The sequence below is a fragment of the Haemaphysalis longicornis genome, unplaced genomic scaffold (assembly GCF_048455015.1).
Source record: "Haemaphysalis longicornis isolate Haplotype H1 unplaced genomic scaffold, Haemaphysalis longicornis Haplotype H1 scaffold_1, whole genome shotgun sequence".
Taxonomy (NCBI): Eukaryota; Metazoa; Arthropoda; class Arachnida; order Ixodida; family Ixodidae; genus Haemaphysalis; species Haemaphysalis longicornis.
The window spans coordinates 377,464,411-377,486,574 of record NW_027526203.1 but is presented as its reverse complement, the minus strand read 5'-3'; the positions used below and the strand labels follow the sequence as shown (position 1 = coordinate 377,486,574).

Below are 22,164 nucleotides of genomic sequence, written 5' to 3'. Positions count from 1 at the left end.
ACCCTAGCACACCAACAAGACCGTCGACGTGCCTGAGGCTACGCTTTTATACCATTTGTTGCTCACTGCACCAGCCCTTGGGAAACAAGCCTTTGGCATGGCTAAGAAAGCAATATGGTAGCAATGCTAGCAATGGTGAAATTAGAGCCACTCATGGCTCTAGGAGAAATTTCTCCACCGCCTCCCCCTCACTCTTGGCAGTGCCAGCCCATTACTAGTCCTTAACGCAAACTTGACCTTAAGTGCCCGCGTGCAAAGGAAAAGGCCGACTTCCACCCATCACGGTGCGCCACGCAGTGATGTTCCAGGAGAAAAATTCCCATTTCTAGGTTCAGAAATTCCCTATTTTTAGCAATTTTCCCCGCAGGTCTCTTAAAAATTCCCAGCAAATTTCCCTGCATTCTCTTTTTTCATCTGTGCTTTTTTCAGCAGATACATCTTTACGTGGATTCCTGTTCGGTTTTGGGCCTTAGTCAGCGCCACCTATGTCTACTTTAAGTAACCTTACGGGCGAACACGCCATTCAGAAAATCAGATTTACAGTGCGAACTAAATTTTACTACATCTGCCACACAGCAGCATTTGACTATGCATTTCCCATTTTGTACTTAACAGCATGCTTACTTTGCATGCTCAAGCTTTAAGTTAAAACTGCCCGTATGAAAAAAGGGACATTGCTGGGACTGCTGGCACCATCTATTGTTGATAACACACGGACTAAGGTGCACCTAAAATACTTTTTCATATATTGCACAGCATAGAGTTTCTTAGTAAGTATACTAGAGAGGAAACTGCACCTGGAAATCCATGTCGTCGTAGGGGGTTATGGGAAGACCCCCAATTCTGACTTGGGCTTGGCATGAAAATGGACTCTTAAGCTGTTTTGGGGATTTGCTCTCTTCACTATGCATTAACACGTCTATGAGCTACGAAAGACCAAGAGCCGTGGCAATTGCGTGTTCGGTGAAAGAGCAGGCAGTGCATGAGTGTACCTAACGTTTGTCATGCTGGAGTCGAAGGAACGTATGACTGAATGTGTAATATGGGTAACATGCCGCCACGAAAGTTGTAGCTGACTGGAAAAAAAAAAAAAAAAAAAACGTACTTTGACGAAGACAAGATATGAGAGATACAAGCGCCTGTATCCGTCCTGTCTTGTCTTCGTCTGCGACTGTTCAATGCCATGTTCTCTGTTTTCTTTCAAGTATGAACCAACTGGCTCAGCAACAAATTTTGTTAAACTGTAGCTGACAGTCGGCACGTGCAACGGTTCATCATGAAGGCGACATTTTCATAGGCACACTCAAAAACACTTCCAAGCTCTTCAAACCTTCAAACAACTTATTATTTAAAATAATGGTAAAATCAATAAAATAAGAGTCTCTAATGAGCTTCCCCCAACATATTAACATTGTTGCTAACTACCAACCTGGCCTGCAGAATAGTAGGTACAACCATTCCGGCAAAAATACGCTTTACTTCCTTTGTCCTTAGATTAAAAATAGCCTGTTTTATTTTCCACTTATATAATACCACCCCATTCTTTGCATTTTTGTGGCACGGTGTTCGAATATAGGGCCACTAAAACGTTTCAATCCAAGCCAATGACGTAACTAAGGCGAGCGCGTGGTATAATGGCGGCCAATGGCGACACCGACTGCCTTGATATGAGCCGCATAGACGCTAGCGCCAGATTCCTCTCTAGTCCATATAGTAAGAAATTATGCTGCACAGGATTACATGCGCACAGGCTTCAGCCCTTCAGCCGCGGTCGCTTCATGCTTTTCTACCTCTCTCTCATGCTCTTTGCCCAATGCTCCCTCCTGTTTTATGAACTAGATTGGAAGTGGTATTGGATACTTGTGGCTGGGAACACGGCTGTGGATGTTTGAACATAAATCTGACGAAGTGTTAGGGGAACTTTTAAAAGAAAGATAAAAGTGATAAATGATGCGAGGGCCGGTTTACTGACATTTTTCCTTTTTGCTTCAGGACTCCTAAAATTCCTTGAATCTATTAACCCTTTGAGGTCCGTTGTCAGGCCCTGCCTGACACGGCCATACACGGCAACACAGCCGTAGCAGCTTGCTGTCAGGGTACACCCGACTTGGGTGTTCAAGGTTAAGTGTCACAATTTTTCTCACTTTTTTCCCATAGGTGGGTAAACGACCAGACTGGAAAGGGTTAAAGATTCCTTTTTTCCCCTTTGGCCAAAATTACAGCTGCAAATTGCCTGAAAAAGGGAAAATTCCCCGAACCGAACATCACTGGTGCCCAGTGCAGCCCCGCCAGAGCTCAGCAACACAGCTTCTTATAAAAACTGATGAAATGAGAGTTATGGGAAGAGTAATGATCCGGCCTGCTTTAAACGCTATAGCAACAGTGCAAATACGCAGCAAAATGCCAAAGAAAGTGTTTCATATTGGCACCAAATAAAAATGTGTAGCAGAATTTGAAAAATAAAATAATGTGCGTTTTCCAGATTTCTATCTTTTTTTTTCCCCAAATAAGTATGCACGAGAAAACACCTGCATTCATGGTCAAACCAAGTGAACCAATGCGCAATTCGCCAGCTACTGCTGTTGAATGGACAATAAACACCTTAACAACTTTGCCTACCACAATAAATTATTTTTCTGAAAAAACCTGAAATGGTTGAAAATCTAGGTTTTCGCGAAGTCAAAGTTTCTAGCAACGGCAGGATTGTTTCGGTGGAATCGCTGACAAGAATGACGGAAGCTCTCAGGTAGCGAAGCTGTACGCAACCTTCATGACTAATACGAAAGTTTAAACTTGCTTCTTCTTCACTGCCGCAACGACCTTTACTCCATCATTGTTGCTCTAGGTGTCTAGTGATAATCATTAAACTTCATCTTGAATGGACGTATGCTATGGCATATCTTTCTCGTTCCGAGAAAGTGTTGCCACGAATGCGACGAACGTTGGAGATTTTTTTTTGTTTGTTTGTTTGTTTGTTTGCCATCTTGGCCAATTCCCCTCAGTATGTATGCTTGGCTTGAACTTCCGGGAAGTTGCCGCGAGGCCCACGCTCATGTGCGGGCGCTCAGCAATTTCTTGGTATTTTTAACTGCAGACACGAAAAATTACGATTTGCAAAACAGCTTTGCTGCTAAAAAATGTGCACCCAGTTTGCCTGCTTCAAAAAAAAAAAAAAAGCATTACTTTTTTGTAAAAGAATGGACAACTGGGCAAGTTTGCAATTTCATGACTACAGAAAGAAATAAAACAGGACGAACGCAAACTCACAACTAAATTTTCATTGAAGGAACACATTGATTATACATACTAAGACCAGCCGACGTGCACGTGGCATACCGTTCACAAGCAGCCATGACGATGCACTGTTTATGAGCACTACGCATGCCATGAAAGCATATCAAACGATAAAGACAAACTTTATCACAGTGCGCTTGGAGCCAGACCTTTTATGTTATCTAGGAATGCAATTTCTTTTTTACTCAGCGTAACTGAAGGGTGGGATACACACCTATCTCCCAGCTTTGCAATATTGAATGCCTCTATCACTTCTCGTGTCGTCCTGTCTCTGTGCGAAAAAAAAAAACACTTTTGTTTCGTTAAACATGTGTTTACAGCCACAGTCCTGGCAATGCACGGGAAGGTGCCCCTGTGGGTCATTCTCGAGAGTGCCCCTGCATTCCATGAGGCGCACATTCAAACAACGGTCCGTCTGGCCCACGCACTGACAGCCGCATCTCAGAGGCACACTGTACACAACACCCGTTTTACACTGCACCAATGGTGCTTTGTGGTTTACCCTGCAGCCTTTGCATTTGCTTCCTGGAGGCACGTCTTCTCTTTCCACAGCCGGACAGACAGCACTTAGCTTGATAGGCGCTGAAAGAACAACATCCATGCCGTATCGCTTTCCAACATTCTTGAGTCCATGCAACGCCGCCTGTATAAACAATGCCTAACGCGTGAGCGAAAAATGGCCAAACAGCCACTCTCCTGTTGCTCTCTCCTACCCTTCCCCGCTCCGTAGCCTTCCAGCATGCTTTCGTGTCCGCCAGCCAGCGCCGCTTCTCGGAAACTATGCAAAATAGTGAAAAGTTTGTTTAGCGTTCCCGAGGCGGCGCTCCTACGCCTTCTTGTTTTTCACCATCCCTGTCTGTCTTGGCGTGTCACTGATAAAACTTCCTTTGTCACGAAGCAAAATCCCTTGCGCTGCCGCAGGCTGATGCCGGCTTTGCGCGCTTATCTACTCGGATCACAGGCCCTGAAATTTTCTGAGTGGGGCATCCCACCTCTATCCCCTCCGCATTTAGGTATTGTTTTGACCCCGCTGTTCGCACTCCGCATCGGTACACACTTCTAAAATTGAGGACGTACTGTAGAAGAGCCAGGACAGCGTAGCGGGATCCCAGCTGCTTATCCTTTTGTTTCCTATAATTTTCTGAAGTTTACAAGCACGTGATATTATTGGAAAGTAATCGTAGAAGTGAGCGCCTGAACAAAAAACGTGCACGCAATTTTTTCTTATCTAAATACTCCAGAAAGAAAAATATCAGTAAAATAATGGCTGCCCCATCCGAAAATATCCTTTTTCTGTTAGCTATATGTCTACCCGACAATCAGTATGTTCCTACACTATTTCAGTCCGCCTCCGTCTTTATCTTTGGAAAAATGCAGCAAGTATGAAGCGAGCGACACGTTGAACGAGATCCCCAGTGCGCCACAGAACTAGCGCCCCGTCGTGGCTAAGATGTAAGCGAAACGGCCCTTGAAGCCCAACAGGCAATCTGACAGACACACGTCGTAGAAGTGGGTGCAGCGTTCGCGACTCGCGAGCAGTGACGTAAGGCGAAATGTCCGCCGACACGCGCCACATAGCGGATCAGTGCCTGAACTAAGCGTTCCTACCCTTCCCATTGAAAAGCGCGCGACGTGTCAGGCAATGTTAATACAGGCGGCGTTGGTCCATGCGACATTCGGTGCACATAGGAAAGCACTGCAAGCTTTTTTCTTGCTCTAGTGGATTCCGTGAGGGCCGGCGAGGTGGGTTGCTTCACCCATGCCACAAAACTTTCACAGGTGCGTGCTAGCAGGTGTTATGGATACCCGGCTTTCCTAAGCCTCTCCTCCTGTCTTCATCGTTTGATATACTCTCGTGGCATGCGTAGTGCTCATAAACAGTGTATCGTAATGGCTCCTTGTGAACGGTCATATGCCACGTGCACGTCGGCTGGCTTTAGTATATAATCAATGTATTGCTTCAATAAAAACTTAGTTGTGAGTCAACGCTCATCCTGTCCTATTTCTTTGTCTTTCATCTGTGCGCGCTGTTACTTCAGTCCTGAACCACTATTTTGTCACTGCTCCAGGGTTCTTATTTTCTACCGATACACTTCTCTCGGCACTTTACATATTTTCACAACCGTAGAGCATTCTAAACCAATCCCATAATAAAATGAACGCCAAGCATTACTCTTCCCATAGTTTGGCACCAGCGGGGCTCGAGAGACTCTCACCTAGTCTGTAGGAGAGGCACGCTGTGCACAGGCACAGCCCAGGCCTCCTTTGTCCAGGGAACGAGGTCGTAGAAGAGCAGATCCCGGTCGGTGATTGCCACGAACACGGTGCGCCACTGTGCCGTCACAGAGTCCTCCCGCGTCTGCACCCACAATTAACCAGCCAGATGTAACCGAACGTGCGAAGCTCACAACAAGGCTACTTAGCCATCAATTTCTATTTCAGGTCACAACCAGGCAAGTGACCGTGCAAGATTTAAATATCATCAAATGCTAAACGGTCCATATCACTTCCGCTTGGGTTTCTATATAGCCGAAACACATTGCAAAATGCTCCATTACTAGCTGGTGCACGAAAGACTCGCGGTGAATTCCAGTAGTCAATCTATCGTGGGAGCCGAATCTGCCATATACACAAGATTCGGCACAGAGAGGGGGAATCGACTAACCAGAGGAACTCATTCTGGTACGTTTAGAAATCCCATGCTCCTCACTGCAACAAGATGGAGTGCTCCACAGCAAAGTACGCTGATCTGATATGACCAGTGACACATCCCACTGCGGAGATTTAAAAAATTCTCCCCACATCAACCATTGGAATTTGCACTACATTCTGGGAAGCTGCAAATGGGGCATTTTAACAGCGGAGCTGCTGTAGGATCAGCCTTTTGCTGTAGGTCGTGCATCACACAGGCGGCTTTGCACGTGGCCTCCGCGATTTGCTGCCGGCGGCACGCCGTTGCTCCGGCCGTCCCATTCGGCGCGGAAGCAAGGGGAGCGGTGTAATTTTGCTAACTCTGACACACGCCGCGAGGCGCCGCCGCCGTTAGCCTAAGGTTGAAGTGAGGCTCGTCTGGCCGACGCTGCCTGCACTTTGAGTTGTAAATCAGCCTTCGTTGTCACGTCTTTGTGCTAGAAAACTCTCAATATGTGGTCTATTATTTTGACTCAATCCTACAAGTACAAAGTTGTTTAACGTACGTTGTTTAACACCCACGATTGCCTTTGCACGCAACTTTAGTGGTCGTTTTCTTGAAAGTCGAATGCCATAGCCCAGGGCTCTGTCATCTCGGGCAGAGTGAATGCCAGCGTGCTGAATTATTTTTTCGCTGTTACAGCATTTTCGCGTGATATTGCTGCACAAAAATATGCTTTTTTGCCTTTTAAGTTGTTTCTAGCGCTCTGGGTCTCTCTCTCTCTCTCCCTGTGTGTGTGTGTGTGTGTGTGTGTGTGTGTGTGTGTGTGTGTGTGTGTGTGTGTGTGTGTGTGTGTGTGTGTGTGTGTGTGTGTGTGTGTGTGTGTGTGTGTGTGTGTGTGTGTGTGTGTGTGTGTGTGTGTGTGTGTGTGTGTGTGTGTGTGTGTGTGTGTGTGTGTGTGTGTGTGTGTGTGTGTGTGTGTGTGTGTGTGTGTGTGTGTGTGTGTGTGTGTGTGTGTGTGTGTGTGTGTGTGTGTGTGTGTGTGTGTGTGTGTGTGTGTGTGTGTGTGTGTGTGTGTGTGTGTGTGTGTGTGTGTGTGTGTGTGTGTGTGTGTGTGTGTGTGTGTGTGTGTGTGTGTGTGTGTGTGTGTGTGTGTGTGTGTGTGTGTGTGTGTGTGTGTGTGTGTGTGTGTGTGTGTGTGTGTGTGTGTGTGTGTGTGTGTGTGTGTGTGTGTGTGTGTGTGTGTGTGTGTGTGTGTGTGTGTGTGTGTGTGTGTGTGTGTGTGTGTGTGTGTGTGTGTGTGTGTGTGTGTGTGTGTGTGTGTGTGTGTGTGTGTGTGTGTGTGTGTGTGTGTGTGTGTGTGTGTGTGTGTGTGTGTGTGTGTGTGTGTGTGTGTGTGTGTGTGTGTGTGTGTGTGTGTGTGTGTGTGTGTGTGTGTGTGTGTGTGTGTGTGTGTGTGTGTGTGTGTGTGTGTGTGTGTGTGTGTGTGTGTGTGTGTGTGTGTGTGTGTGTGTGTGTGTGTGTGTGTGTGTGTGTGTGTGTGTGTGTGTGTGTGTGTGTGTGTGTGTGTGTGTGTGTGTGTGTGTGTGTGTGTGTGTGTGTGTGTGTGTGTGTGTGTGTGTGTGTGTGTGTGTGTGTGTGTGTGTGTGTGTGTGTGTGTGTGTGTGTGTGTGTGTGTGTGTGTGTGTGTGTGTGCGCGCGTGCGCGCGCGCGCGCGCGCGCGCACGAAAACAGCGTAATACCGTATTGTTTATAGGCAGGCGACTACGATAGTCAAATAATCTGTTAGGCTTCCACGGGTACGAATCAATCTTTTTTTTGTGTTTTATTTAATATGCTCAGGGGATTCAAGTACCTACTGCAATCTCGCTAACAAATTATTTGCCGTGAGTGAAAAAGTCATGGTATTCCACGATGCCTTTCATGTCGCTATCGACTCTACATGGGTATTTTTTCGAAAGACTGTTTCTGAATTTCTAGATTTGCTTTGGAAATATATTCTGCACATAATTTGTTGGCATGACATATTGAGGGCATTATTTTTTTCAGTGAGCAGTAAAGCTGATCACTAATATCTGTATGCACAACATCGGCTCTAAGTAAGTTGTTCGGGATATTAGTGAATAAACACATCAAGTGGAGAACTACCTATACCAAATCGTAACTCGGATAACGATTTTTATTACATAACTTAGACCACGTCCATTTATGGTAGACTGAAAGTCTCTCTGTACGTTTGTATAAGCAAGCATGCATGCCAATAAACGGCACCAGCACGTTTACCCTGCCTATTGCGGAAGAAATACCGATAGCCATTTGGACAGTAGACACTTCAGATGCTGAAGTATACAACGTCTCTGTTAATAGTATCGCGGTAAAAGTTGCGCCAAACGTTTAAAGTAATGTTGCCATGTCATCTACTTTATCTGTCAAAGACCGCACGTTTAAAGAGAAAAAAGGAAACGACATAGGGGGTATTTCCGTGTTTACTAATGGTTGGATTTCGGTCGATTGAATTCCCATAATTTGGTTCTTGCTCGGAACGCACGGAATATGCGTTCCGTGCGTTCCAAACAACATGTACGAGATTTTCAGAAATAAAACCGGAAAACGTGTTGTGTTTTGGAACCATGCGTGACTACAAAAAAGAATACTGCTGTGCAATGAATTCACTTATGCATCACCCTGGGCATAGTCTACGTTGAAAATTCAAAGGCACCAGTAACTACCCTAATGACACCAGCAACTACTTCTACCTTTCTCCTGCATTAGTGTGCGGTAACTTTTTTTATTATTAAACGCCGCACACAAGCTGCGAAGGCCGAGTTTTCGTCCTCTGCGCCCGCCCGCGCCAGGGAAAGCGACCTTAGGCTACGCGCGCCGCGGTGCGGCGAAAAACGTGGCCACGCCCCCTTTTCAACTTACGCTCTCTCCGGGCGATTGGGACGGCCGAAGCAACGGCGCGTCGCCGGTAGCCGATCGCGGAGGCCACGCCTTGCAGAAACCAGTTCCCAGACCCACCGATAGAGGGCACAGTGGTCTAAAAGGGGCGGGTTCCTCTCCCTCCCGCTAGGGGGAGAGAAGAGGGAGCCTCTCGCTGCTGACATTTAGCTGCCCATTCCTTTTCGCGAAACGTAAAATTTGCCCGACAATGGCACTGCCGTTCTCGGGCGAGCACCCGTTCACGTTCAAGTCGACACAATAAAATCACAGCTCTGCTGTTTAAGTGGATTTCACATTGGGTGGAACTGGGCGTAACTTTTTGGGGCAGATTTTTTTGTTCTCTCGCCATCACAAAATGTTTCGCTACTGGGACCACTTAGGTTCATTTGAAGTAGTTTCCTTGTACATCGGTCAGTCTGCACGCATATACAAAGAAAGCTCTCGTGGAACCCGATCTGCCAGAGCTCCTCAGATGCCTCAGACGCGTGAACTGCGGCAGCAGCAGCAACAGGCCGCTGGGCATTTGAGTACGGAGTAGAGAAGCGGCCTCGCCTTCTCGGAGAGCCACCCCATGTGCTGCAGCTGCGCCTGGTCGAGCACGTCTCGCAGCAGGTGTCCGGCCTCGACCACGGCCTGCGCCATGACGCGCGCCAGGGCCGCGTGCAGCGCGTTGAACCAGGCGGCGCACTGTGCGGCGTCGGCGCAGCGCAGCAGGCACACGCTGCGCCGGTCGGGCGAGTGCAGCTCGAGCACGCGCGGCTCCGGCACCGTGAGTGCGCGCGCCAGCTGGCACAGCAGCAGCGGCACGCGCCGGCAGTCCGGCCGGCCACCCGGGGCCGCCTGCGGGCCGCCGCGCGACGACAGCAGGCCGCCCGGGGCGAAGTCCCAGCCCATCTCGGCCAGCACGGACGCCTTGCGGAAGTACGGCGTCACCTCGCGGAGGTACTTCACTGCGCCCAGGGAGCCACACGGAGACCATCAGTTCGCGGCAACTCGGTCCAACGCACGCAAAAGGACTCGGCATGCTTGCACATTTTCCCTCCCGAAACGGTGCCCTTACGCAGAGAATAAAAGTACTTTCTTTTTACTCTGCGTCACACAATGTATCGTCTTATCATATGACTAGCTGTCCCGTACTGCTGCGTTGTAGTACAATCGCCTCCCCAGAGTTTATGGGAGTACCATACACACAGAAACGAATCAAGGCGCCAAAAACTCCCTCGCGCTCAGCCGTCTCGTCGGGGCGTAAAAACAAAGGCGGCGCGTGGTGGAACTGGTGGAACTAGTGGGGTGGTGATCGAATCAAAAGTTCACGCGTGCGCAGGCGGCGCAAGAAGCGGCCTTCTTTGGCAACGTATTATGACACTTCAATAACCATGCAGGTATTTTCCTAGCTCCGACGGATGGCGGTTTTATTCTGTACGCACGCAGTGTTACGGTACGGCGCACATCTCCGAGACTCCGAACGCATCAATCCTATTCAAGGCGTCAAACAAACGTCGGGTGGCCGTCGGATCGCAGCTGCACCGGCAGCTGGCCGATCATATGTCGGGAGGCAGCACGCCACCAGCGCTCCACATTTAGACCGATCCATAACGGCCGCCCCCGCTTGCGGGGGCAGGACGGAACCCTTGATCACCAGTCAAACTCGAAGCATCGGTAAAGAAAAAAATAAAAGTAAAGCCTAAATCGCTGTTGATTATTGGGTGCTTTCATGGAAAACAAAAAGAATGTCAGAAAACGGGGCAAAGCTTCTGCCAAGCGGTACCAATCGGAACTTCGACGAAAATTACTCGCCGCGCTGGCCGTTTTTCTGATGGCGGCGAAGAACGCACACGGCGTTGTCCAAATGTCGGCGCACATTAAAGATACTCAGGCGGTCGAAATTAATGCGGAGACACTATACGGCGCGCCTCATAGCCCGTGTGCTGCCTCGGCGCGTAAACACCAAAATAAAGGAAAAAAGCGATGAACATCAGTAGAGTCAGCGAGCGGGCGACCAACCGGGATCAAACTACATGTACACAACGCACGCCATGACACCGCGGCACCCGGGCGAGCTAACGCACGGAGCCGGGAACTGCCCTATATATTGCTGTCATATGGGCGCTAAAGCAACTTGCTCCTCCAGCCAGCTGTCCATGATAACATAACACTCGAGCAGCCCGAAAACAGACGGAATTAACTCTCGTCGAAGACTTTGTAAAGGCCGACAAATTCAGACCGCTCCACCCTGTCGAAGCCTGAAATTCCTCGGACCACACCAGCAGTGTATGAGGGACTTTGCGCAGAACCTCTGCAGAGCTGTAAATGAGAGAGCCTCAGCTTTCTGGCAGTGAAGAGGCCCCTCGTAAGCGGCGGTCCTGGTACGGGGCCGACAGCTGTCAAGCTTGGCCGGGCTCTTCGGCTCGATTGCCACGTTCGCACGTGTATGGCCCTATCACGTTGCAGCGTACAGCATTCATGGTTCGTTGCCGCTTCCCGTTTTCCGTTTACTGTAGTAGTATATACGAAAATATACGAAACTTGGCCTTAACGAGGGTGCTCCTCTGAGTCCACAGCCTTATGCGCTCCCCTGGAAATTGGAATACACCACCTGAAATCACAAGTGCGCGCGATAGCAGCCTCCTCAAACGCTAAATCTCGTGAGCTTAGTTTAATATTCATAACCTAAACCACGAGAAAGAAACCAGGCGTATACAACTATAGTCTGCGCGACGCATTCGTCAAGCTCACTCGAGTAATGATACACCAAGGCTCAAATCACGACGAAGTGCGCTTGGGCTGCGCATGCACTGCGACGAGACGAAGACCGGTGGAGCAGCAGGGTGGCCACCGAGAGAAGCAGAGGACCGACGACTCGATGCAGGTGTGAGGAAATTCGGTGGCGGCAGGTAATCAAGTCGGACAGCGCCGGAGTCTTCGTCCTGTAGCGGACATTTATGTGGCCGCGGACAGCCGATGGGCCTTTGTACTCGCACATAAAAAAACGCTAAATTTTTCAGCATGGACAACAATTTTTACACTACATAAAACAACAGCATAATAATAATAATAATAATAATTAGTGCCCTCCACGGGGAGCACGAAACAAAATACGTTTGTTTATTTACGACTGAGCATACTTCCTAGCCAATTACACGAATGAAATTTGGAAAGACCCGAGATTTATCCTAGCGGACAAACGTAGAGCCGTCTCTTTCCCTATTGCGTCGTACATATCTTACTGTTTGTGTGACACGCCAAGCCAACCCAATCCACTCTACCACTGAGGACACCGGACCAGTCGCAATGGGCTGTTTGACGTCCACGTTTAAACCTCACGCCAACACAATTCGGACATATGTCATCAGTAAGGGCATGGAACCTTAAGCTGCGCGTGTCCCCCCTCCACACCCAACCCGTGCACGCATAAACCGGCAACCGGTCATGAGCGAGTGCTTGGAAGTTTAAGACACTCTCGAACATGTTGCTCTGAAAGCCCTTTATAGGCTGAACAGCCTGTCGGCGTTCCAAGCGGGCTGTTCATCTGGGGGGGATTCGCAGCTACACGACTAGCTGCAACTTGCGGCGGCAACGGCTTTCCGTTGTTTTCGCGCCCATTCACCCTTCTGTTCGGGCTGACGCTCCTTCAGTTTCCACTCTTCTTCCTCCAAGCGAACGGCATGCTTCCGTCCCACAGCGGGTTATGACCTCAAAGGCCTCGACCATTATTCTAGCGGACACATACGTGGGTGTCCCTTTCGTTGCCCAGTCGTAGGCATCATATTGTCATGTGCAACACACCAAGCCAGACCCAAACCGCTCGACTGCGGAGGACAACTGACAGGGCGCGTTGAGCCATGAGACTCCGACGTTTAAATCTCCCACCACCACAACGGGTATGTCATCGGTAGCGGCATTTAGCCCTACTGTGCGTGCATGCCCCCTCCCTCCACCCCGAACCCGTGCACGCCTAAACCTGCAATCGGAGATGGGCGCATAATTAGGCGTGAAATACACAGGCCAAGGGACAAAGGTAAAGGGCTATAGAATAAAATAAAAGCCCAACCCGCACCACATACGCGGCCAGACTAAGATCTGTTATTATTATTCCGCCAGAATAACTGAGCGGCTGGTCTGTTCAACGAGGGCCGCCGACGCGACAATGTCGCTCGGAATGGCTATCAAGCTAAAGTGCCGGCGTTCCAACGGGGCAGGTTGCTTTCAACTAGCAGGGACCCGCAGCTAGTGGGCGAGGTGGAATTTCAGGCGGACACGGCCGCGGCTACATTCTCGGCGGCGATGGCGGCGGCTTTCGGGCGCTTTTACAACCCATTCGCGCTGCTGTTGATTTTCCTCAATCATCTGGTAACGGCGGTACGGCCGCTGTCAGCCGACTGCGTAACTTGTGAAAGAGGCGTCGGAGGTGGCGAGGGGAATAACCGTTGTGGTAACAGGGGTGAGACATACTGCTTCGCAGTAATAATAATAATAATAATAATAATAATAATAATAATAATAATAATAATAATAATAATAATAATAATATTAACAATCAATCAATCAATCAATCAATCAATCAACCTTTATTTTCGGTGCCCAGGAACAACCCTAAGGTCTTGGTGCTGGCACACCATATACAAAACATTACTAAAAGAAACGTATAACAGCACGGCACAACACACAAAATCCTCGATATGACAGAAAAAATAAAGTAAAAATACTTACAGAAATTCAGAAAAAAAGCAAAAAAAAAACAGTGTTGCAAGCTATGGCCCCCGGCCAGCGAAACGTTCAAGGCACTTGAGAAAAGGAAATATACAACAAAATACACAGTGCATTTGATAGAGACAGAGTGTACATATAAAACGAGAGTTTAGATTTCTGAAAAGTTACACTGCAATAAAGTATCAGCGTAAAACAAGCGATGCCTTTGCAATGTCCCATCTTGTCGAGACACACAGCAAAAAGAGCAACAAGTTTGACAGAACAATAGCGAAAAAAAAACAATGGCAGGAGTATAGACATAAATGATCAGACCAACAAATCGCAGAGATAATAAAAATGATGAATGAAACAACCAATTAATTGTTTATTAGTGTGTCAAGGAACGATGTGCTGGTGCGGAAAGAAAGAAAAGTGCATATCTCAGAAAAAAAAAATAGAAAATAGCATCCATCCACTCTACAAACGCTTCTGTTCTGGGCAAGCACCCTACGGGCCTACGTTTGCTTTATCCCTTTTTAGAGTGCGTCATGCATTCCAATTCCCCCCTCCCCCTTACTTTCCCGGGAACTTCAACGCGACCGTGTTTATCAACTACTAGACAAGTACACCGTAACAGATATTACGAGCGATCTCGGAAGAGTAGAGGGAGTTTTGGGCCGTGCGCGCCAGCCTGTTTGTACGACAGTGCATACGATTGCACAAAACAATTAAACCACCCTCGCTTTTTCTCCTAATGGCCCGGAGCCCCTTTTCCCTCTATAAAGGCTGTTCGTTCATTTTTTATGTGTTCAGTGCTGCCAGTTGCGATATGTGGAGAGTTTGGTGGCCGGCCGCGGCCCTATTGGCGGTGAGATCTTTGAGTGGCGCCCCCTGGCTCTGACGTCGCGGCTTAGGGATTCGCGCAGCTGTCGTCTGCTACACTCCGCTTGTGAGGGGCAACAGTGCCTGGGCTAGACATCGCCCGCTTCGTTGCTGTAGTGCGTTAAAAAGCGTATTTCTAGCGGCTCAGTTATTTTGCCAGCTTCTGACGCATCTGAATAATTTGAAGCTGTATCCCCCACAAGTTTGTAACACACGAAGAGATAGAGAACAACTTTCTTCAGAGTATCGGTCAGAAGATCAAGTGTAACTCGTCCTTTCTTGCTTATTCGCGAGGATCAGCGATCAGAGCTTCTCGATAAGTATTCAAAATGCGTAGGCTTCCCTGCAGTATTTTTGAGATGCTCCTATGTAGACTCAACAGTCTAATACTACGTACCAAGCAGCGGCCTCTACACGCTCATCGCACAGCACGAAATAAAGCGGCTTTCTTCTGTTTCTTTCGTTCTTGTCTTGTATCGGGTTAATGTTTCTTGCTTTTTTTCTCTGCCCAACGCATTAATTTTTCTGCGCCGTCACCAACTTCTTATTAGCAGGTTTCGGGATGTTTGGGAGCCTCACAAAGGTCGTGTGGATATTTCCTTCATTTTGTATGGCATACATTCCCTTCTTCACAAATTGGCTTTCATTCCGGCTGCGTGCAAGAAGGTGCATATCCGCAGCGTGCTTTGTTTATTCACATGCAAATACAATGAGAAGGTTTGTGCTACGCCACCGCGATCGCGCCCTAAACAACGTGGTCCACAGTACTCGAAGGCGGCTTTTGTGCTCCGAATTTCTATCGTAATTATATCGTTATCATAACGAACTGACTCTCAACTCGAACAATGATGACATGGTTACGGTCTTGAAGGCATGATATACTCGCTAACTAGCGTAATAAATAGTATACCTGCATATATTACAAGACTCGAAACCGAAGAAGAATTCCAAGTAGCTCTTTATTGCTTTTCAACCCTTCCAGGCGCGAAGAACAAATCCTATTCTACTCGGGATGGCGTTCTATGATTTGAAATAAATTACTTTTACTCTCTTGTCCTAGACTGAGGACCCGGCCCACTAACCAGATCGATTTAATTGTTAAACAAAGTTTTCCCCTCCTCCCCTTGCTCCTCCTCCTCCTCTTGAGTGCAGTTTTCCTATAACGCATATCCGAATATCGGGAAGATATGGCTGTGCAAAATGTTCCGAAATATCCCTCCAGGTCTTAAAAAACATATATGTGTTACTATAAATTTAACGAAGACGTGACTCGTTTTGCTCAATAAACCTCCATACTGGTTAGATGCCTGGTATAGAATCAGCACGCGCGTATATACACACTGGGTTATTTGGAACTCAACCTACAGTTTTTGCGGTCTATAGTGCATGTCAGCAAACTTTTATGCCTTTACAACGTAAAGTGATGTGACAAAACGCGTTCGAGCGTTCGGCAAGGTTGCAAAAACTGTTTTACCTTACGTATGATTACCCGGAATCGTGATACCTTCTGCCAAACCCGACAGCTCTGAAGGCCTAGAATTTGTTTTGGTCTTCCATTTTCGCTGTTGTCGGTTATTAGCAGCTGACTGTTCCTTTTGTTCGAATGCTTACATGAGAAGCTGACGCCTAGCTCCGACTCCTCGCGCTACGCATAGGACCGGCTTCGCAAGGACTCGGGGTGGCGCCGGCAATGTTTCTCCCGTAGCGGTATCCAAAACTATACTTTAATTGATACCATGAGCTAGTGTATGCGATTTTAAAACTATTATTATGATAAAAAGTTACCCACATGCCAATTCTGGTGCGGGCAAGCATCAGACGTTGACCGAGCGCAAAGAAACAGCAGGGAGAGCGATCCTGAGTGAAGCAGACGACAAATGCGGGAATCCCTAAGCTGACGTCACGGAGGCGCGCTTCGCAGCGCCACCTGTGTTCGCGCTCACCGCCAATAGGCACCCTGCCACGGCCGGACTGGAGCAGCGGCGAGCGCGCACTTTGATACGGCCTGCGCACCCAAGAAGGAACCAATACAGCAGATTCTTTACAGTGGGGGCGCTTCGAACCAACCCTCTGCCCTTCCAACCCGCCTTTCTGTCAGTCGACGCATCGCCTCTGGCAGAGCAGCTGTGTGTTTTTGACAGTGCGCTTCGCTGCCGGCGGGCCGCTCAGCCCGACCGGAGCGTGAATAGCAGAATCACGTTTAGCTAAGCGATAACCCTATCTCCCTCGACGGGAAATCATTTGCGTCACTGGTCGTGCCCTGTGCGTGTGCAAACCAAGACATCATCCGAAAGGAAAAATAAAAAAATAAGAAATGATATTTCAGTCACGGAAAGTGCCGTGTTTATTTGCCTGTCTCACTATTTTCATATAATACAGTCGCTGATAAGATATGAAGGCCTCGCACATTTTTCTTCATGTGCCCCGAGTTAAAATGTTTCTTTCAATTTTTTGATTAGCCGCTTCCGAGTGATAATGTTAGGCTGTTTGACCCTATTAGACCGAAAATTCAGAAGGGGGAGGAGTCGCCTATTTTAATGACGCACATGTAAATTTACACGGACAGGTATCGCGTGTAGCCACGGCAGGGCTAGAGCAGTGGCAAGTGCGCGCGCGCCGCCGCTCTACCTACCCCGCGCGTGCTGTAGGTCAACCGGCGAGGGTTGGTCCGCAGCGACACGAACTAGCGGCGGTCAAAGGTGGGAACTATACCCGAAGCGCAGGCCGTATGAAAGTGCGCGCCCGCCGCTCCTCCAGCCCGGCCGTGACCCTGCAATGCAGTTGGAGGAGCAGGTGGCGCCTTCTGGCGGCTGAATTTACAAGCTTGAAGGCGTTCGCTCGCGCATGCCCGCGTTCGCTGCTGCTGCGTGAGCGTGGACTATTTGGGAATTTGATCCGGGTTTTTTATTTCGCGGTGAAGTTTCTGCAGCTGACGGTTCGATGGCGTCATCGCAATCATGCTGCGACCCCGCAGTCGCAAAGAAAAAATCTGGGCTCAGATATTGCTGCCTCAAATGCCACAGTCGGGAGGGCACGCCAGGCCCGAAGCTTTTTACGGCTTCCCGTCGCAGCCGTGGGAGAAAACGTGAAGACAAGTGTATTGTCGGCGTGCGGCGACTAAAGTAAGTGAACTCTGTTAGTTCGGGAAATCGCGGCACACCCGCCGCGGTGGCTCAGTGGCTAAGGCGTTGCGCTGCTGAGCACGAGGTCGCGGGTTCGACTCCCGGCCGCGGCGGCCGCTTTTCCGATGGAGGCGAAAAGCAAGAACGCCCGTGTGCACGAGATTTCGGCGCACGCTAAGGATCCCCAGGTGGTCAAAATTAATCCGGAGCCCTCCACTACGGCGCGCCTCATCGCCTGCGTTGCGTCGGCGCGTTAAACCCTACAATCAATCAATCAAAATCGCGGCACGTTACGAAAGCCACTAAGGAAGCGTCAGTCTGCATTTGCTACAAGGCGGTCGCCTCGACGTCGTAGCTTATCGTTTGTTTAACGTCTGGTGGTTTGTAGTTTAATACCTTCTAATCTAATTGACAAATGTCATACTTTACCATTCTTTTCGACTCCGTGTGTATGTACTTGTGGCTTGTATATGTATTCGAGAACAATGACCCAACCACTCGTGACGTGCTTAGCAAATGTGCGTGTTCGTCGGGAGCCATCCTCTGTTTCTACATTGTGCACGGTTGGCGTCTGCAGTCGAGATATGGACAGGGCCCGGCGCTGTCGCTCGCGTTTCTTATTCGTGGACAACTTCGCTGTTCATTCATGCTGTTTGAAAATAATTGCAATATTAGTGAATAGCGCGTGGTACATTATACAAGATAACGAAAACATCTGCAACGTTCAAACAAAGAAGAAAAATGTATATGCGCAGTGTGTTTTGTTTGTATGACACAGCTTGATATTACTGCACTTTGACGTCATTCCTCATTCTTTAATCGTTTCAGTTTGCAGGATTCTTCAACCTGGCAGCCCAGTCGGGGATCAAGTGTGTACTCCAGTCATCTTGTAAATGTCATTCAAATAAAACGCATGCAACTGCGGCCAAGCGCTTGCTGTGCTGTATCGACTCACGCTGCCGTATCAACAAGTGCACTTGCGGGAAGTTCAATTTTTTGGGGCCTCACCGTCAGCTGCGAAATGAATTCTAGCGAAAAGATAGCTGAGGCACACTAGCGTCACTAAATAAGCTACGCCTTTATTTAGTGACGCTAAGGCACACGCTCCCCTCCCGAAATGTCAGCCGTTGGGTGCCCCGCTGTAGTGGCGTGGGCCGCATACCACCACCTCCCGTGCCGTAGGCGGACGCTCTAGCCACTGGGCCACAGTGAAACGAAATAAAAAAGCGCGTGAAGTTTATACAAACGTTTAACGCCAGCAATACGCTAGTAATGTTTTTCTCGAGCTTTGAACTGCAAGCTGGGAACTCATGTTGTTTTGGTGACTTATTTTCAGACCAATGTAGTACACGCGTTTGCTCTGCTGGGAACGACATGTTTCGGTGGATTCAGAGTTTCCAGATCCCGTAAACATGCTTCCTTTCGAACAAGCGGCGTTCTTCCTACTGTATTTATCCCTTACTTGAACCGGCAATGCAAGCCTCGCGACGTGGCGGCTCGCAGTTTTTCATATGCTGCTGGGCTAAGCCGGTAAATCCAAGTGTAACGTTTGCTGCACACGTAGCAGAAAGATGCCGCGGCAAAATCTATCGCCGCGCACCGTTAAAAACGCTAAAATCACGGATCCCCGCATCACGGAAAGCAATGCTAACACGGCCGCAGTCCCGCACGGAGCACCATGGCCACCATGGAGGCCATGGGAGCACCTGCGTGTTTGGCGCCCCCGCCGTTGGGTCGCGCGCATGTCAGCTCGATGGTAATTTACTCGATGGAGGCGCCGCCCGACGACTGCAGGGTGCCTATACCCCCCCACCCACGTTTCCCTTGTGTAAGTGGACGCAAGGAAAATATGTTTGCTCTATATAAAGACACACCAATTTTGGAAAATGCAGTCATCAGTATTTCGCCCTCTGAAAGTACAAGTGCTTTAAAAAAAAATACAAAGCTCGAGTTTAAAACTGAAGGAAACGTGCTGTAATGATGACAGCGCCGATAGACCTCTTGGGGACGACGACCCCCTTCCCTTCTTGTGGCTTTATCGTGTCCCCTTCCTTCGGCGGAAGTGTTGCGGCCGCCCCTTCGAGGCGCAGCTGTGGGGAAGGTTTTCTTTTTCTCCCGACCTTCGGGAGCGGACAAGGGGAGACCAAGGGGAAGGGGGGGGGGGGTCAAAACCCTAATTAGCAGGTGCGCTGCGGTGGGGAGGCGGCTTCGCTTGCAACCGCTCGCGCATCCTGCAATGAGTTTGGAGCTGCGACTGCGAGCGGTCGCACGAAGACTCACTCCCGTGGCGGCTTCTGGGCGCCAGAACCCCACGCACCTTTCAGCCAACCATGCGGCGGTTTGGCACCTTTTTGGCCTGCAGGCCCCTACCAGGGATCGTGCCGCGATACCCCCCCCCCCCCCCCCCCCCCCCCCCCCCTTGTGCGCTGCGGCGCCGCTTAATTCTAATAAAGTTTTCATTTTGTCTTATGCTATATTTCGTCGTCTGCTATAAATATCGTTGTAAATAGACTTTTTCTTCATCATCTACTTGCCTCGTTTCGTAATCGGGTCCTTCACCACCCTCCACGACGACACCAACCACCTTCAACAACGAACCAAACTTTGCTCGTGCCTATGGGTGCGTTCCAATTTCCCCTTTAGACGGCTTCGTTGCCGTCTTCGCGGACAGCCCGCCATGTTAAGCGCAGTTCCAATTCAAACGAAGCAGTCAACGAAGACTGCTTCGAGGAGACGGCATCAAAATCAGCAACGATGCAGGCTACCTTCCTGTCTAAACTGACAAGTGCCGCCAGCGCCACCTTTTGCGTATTAATGTTGGAAGAAAAGCACTTGTTCCTTTATTAAGTATTTAGTATAATTTACTAGTGGTGAAGATGACTGTCTATTTTTTAATTACGTAATGTTTGTAATAATAACGGTAATATTACTTGAGGCTTGCGTGACTCAACATGTCTGCTACGAGGCTGTCGTCTGCATTGTTGTTGCGTTTAGGTCCGCGGCGCCGTTCCAATTTTATTCCTTTAGACGTCTAGTTAGACTGCTTCGTAGGCTGTCTACGAAGATGTTAGCGAATTGGAATGCAGCCTATGACTTAAAGGAGCCATAAAGACAAAATACAAGTTTGTGTTATTCGAAAGATTTCGTGTTTTATAGTTCCCCCAGCGCTTGTCCGAATGCAAACGATGCTTTAGTCACTGAGAAATTAATTAATTTAAGTTAAAATTCTTATTTTCCCGCCAAATCGTGCGTTTTCGTGGTCTGCAATGACATCACAGGAACCGACCACTCTGCAGCCAGCCGATTGGGAAGAATTGTTTACCGTTAGTGAACCTAGATGGTGCCACCATACCACGGCAAGCCGTTTTCTGCCTTTGGTTTGTTTTTGACCGTATTTGAACCTGGCTTGTTTTTGTTCAGGGAGAAAATAACCGCTTCGTGAAACATAGTGCTCGCTCGACAAGTATGGCCACGTAAGACACCGTTGATTACGTCAATCGGCAAGTGTCGTCTGAGACAACCCCAAAGCCCCGCAGTCCTGTGCAGCTAAACCAAGCATAGTGCGAACAGTGCCAACAGCAGTACGCATCGGTACTTCTATGTTTGGGTGTACTTTCGTAACTTCCACTGCTTTTCCCACCATTCTTACTGATATAAGAATAATGTGTGCTAAATTTAAGCGCAAATAGCTCGTTCGGTAAGCGTATAAGCTCTGCCTAATTTGCATCTGCTTCTGCCGGCCTCCGCCAATCACAGAGCTGTCTCGTGTGACATCATAGGTTCTGTTGCGGGAAATGAGCTAGTGGGTCGCATGGCCATTCCATTTTTTCCTAATTATGTAGCTTATTTGAGCGAGGCATACGTTAAAAGTGGTGTCAGTATGATTCTAACGAGGCAATCTTTTGAATGAACCAAACTTGTGTTTTCTCTTCATGGCTCCTTTAAACGATGCATTTATGTTTGATATGGCAGTTCCACAGTTCAACCAAAAAGTTTTGTATTGGATTAGTGATTACGATTCGCAAATCATGCCACTTAGAAGGCAGAAAAAAAAATACCTTGCCGGGATCTGAACCCACGGCTTTGATTGAGTAGGCGCGAAGCTTCAGTCTACTGCGCCACAAAATAACTGGAAATTGCGCTGAAATAACAACACCCAGAAATTAGTCGTCCAGTGCGTCCGGGAGGCCCTGGAGAGGCAGCGGGTAGGCGGCGCGAGCCCCTTGGGGCCGAGCGCCGGACGCCTGACCTGAAGCTCCTAGGGCTGGCCCGGATGATGCCATCGGCGCCACCGGACCGTTACTAGTCAATAAAATCTTTTCTCTCTTTCTCTCTCACCTTTGAAACCCCCACCTTCTGTCACATCAATGTTTTCTATCGGATTTCAAGGATTCGTGGCTGGTTAACTGAACATTTCTTGAATAACAGTTGCGCAGTAAAGGTTCCATAAAGCTGCCACCATAGTTGACCTTCCGTTTCGGCTGCGACTGCATGCGATTTCGCCCTGCGGGAATATAGTGCTCGCCGTGGTCTTGTTTTACGCTTTACGCTAAAAACTTTGGTCGATATTGATACATTATCACCAAATACGCCTTCGGTAAC

At 48.7% G+C, this 22,164-nt stretch overlaps 1 protein-coding gene across 2 annotated transcripts in view; it reads right to left on the bottom strand.

The window, feature by feature from the left end:
* LOC144155136 (beta-2-syntrophin-like) overlaps positions 1 to 10,175 on the bottom strand; it is a 33,523-nt gene extending 23,348 nt beyond the window's left edge. Inside the window, exons 1-2 of one of the 2 annotated variants that reach the window (XM_077686402.1) lie at positions 9,422 to 10,175; positions 5,511 to 5,653 (exon numbers count right to left, since the gene is read on the bottom strand). In XM_077686402.1, the coding sequence (XP_077542528.1) occupies positions 5,511 to 5,653; positions 9,422 to 9,763 (485 nt within the window). In that variant the 5' untranslated portion in view covers positions 9,764 to 10,175. The remainder of the gene's footprint in view (positions 1 to 5,510; positions 5,654 to 9,421) is intronic. The other variant, XM_077686401.1, reaches the window with a different exon arrangement.
* Between the last annotated feature and the right edge of the window lie 11,989 nt (positions 10,176 to 22,164).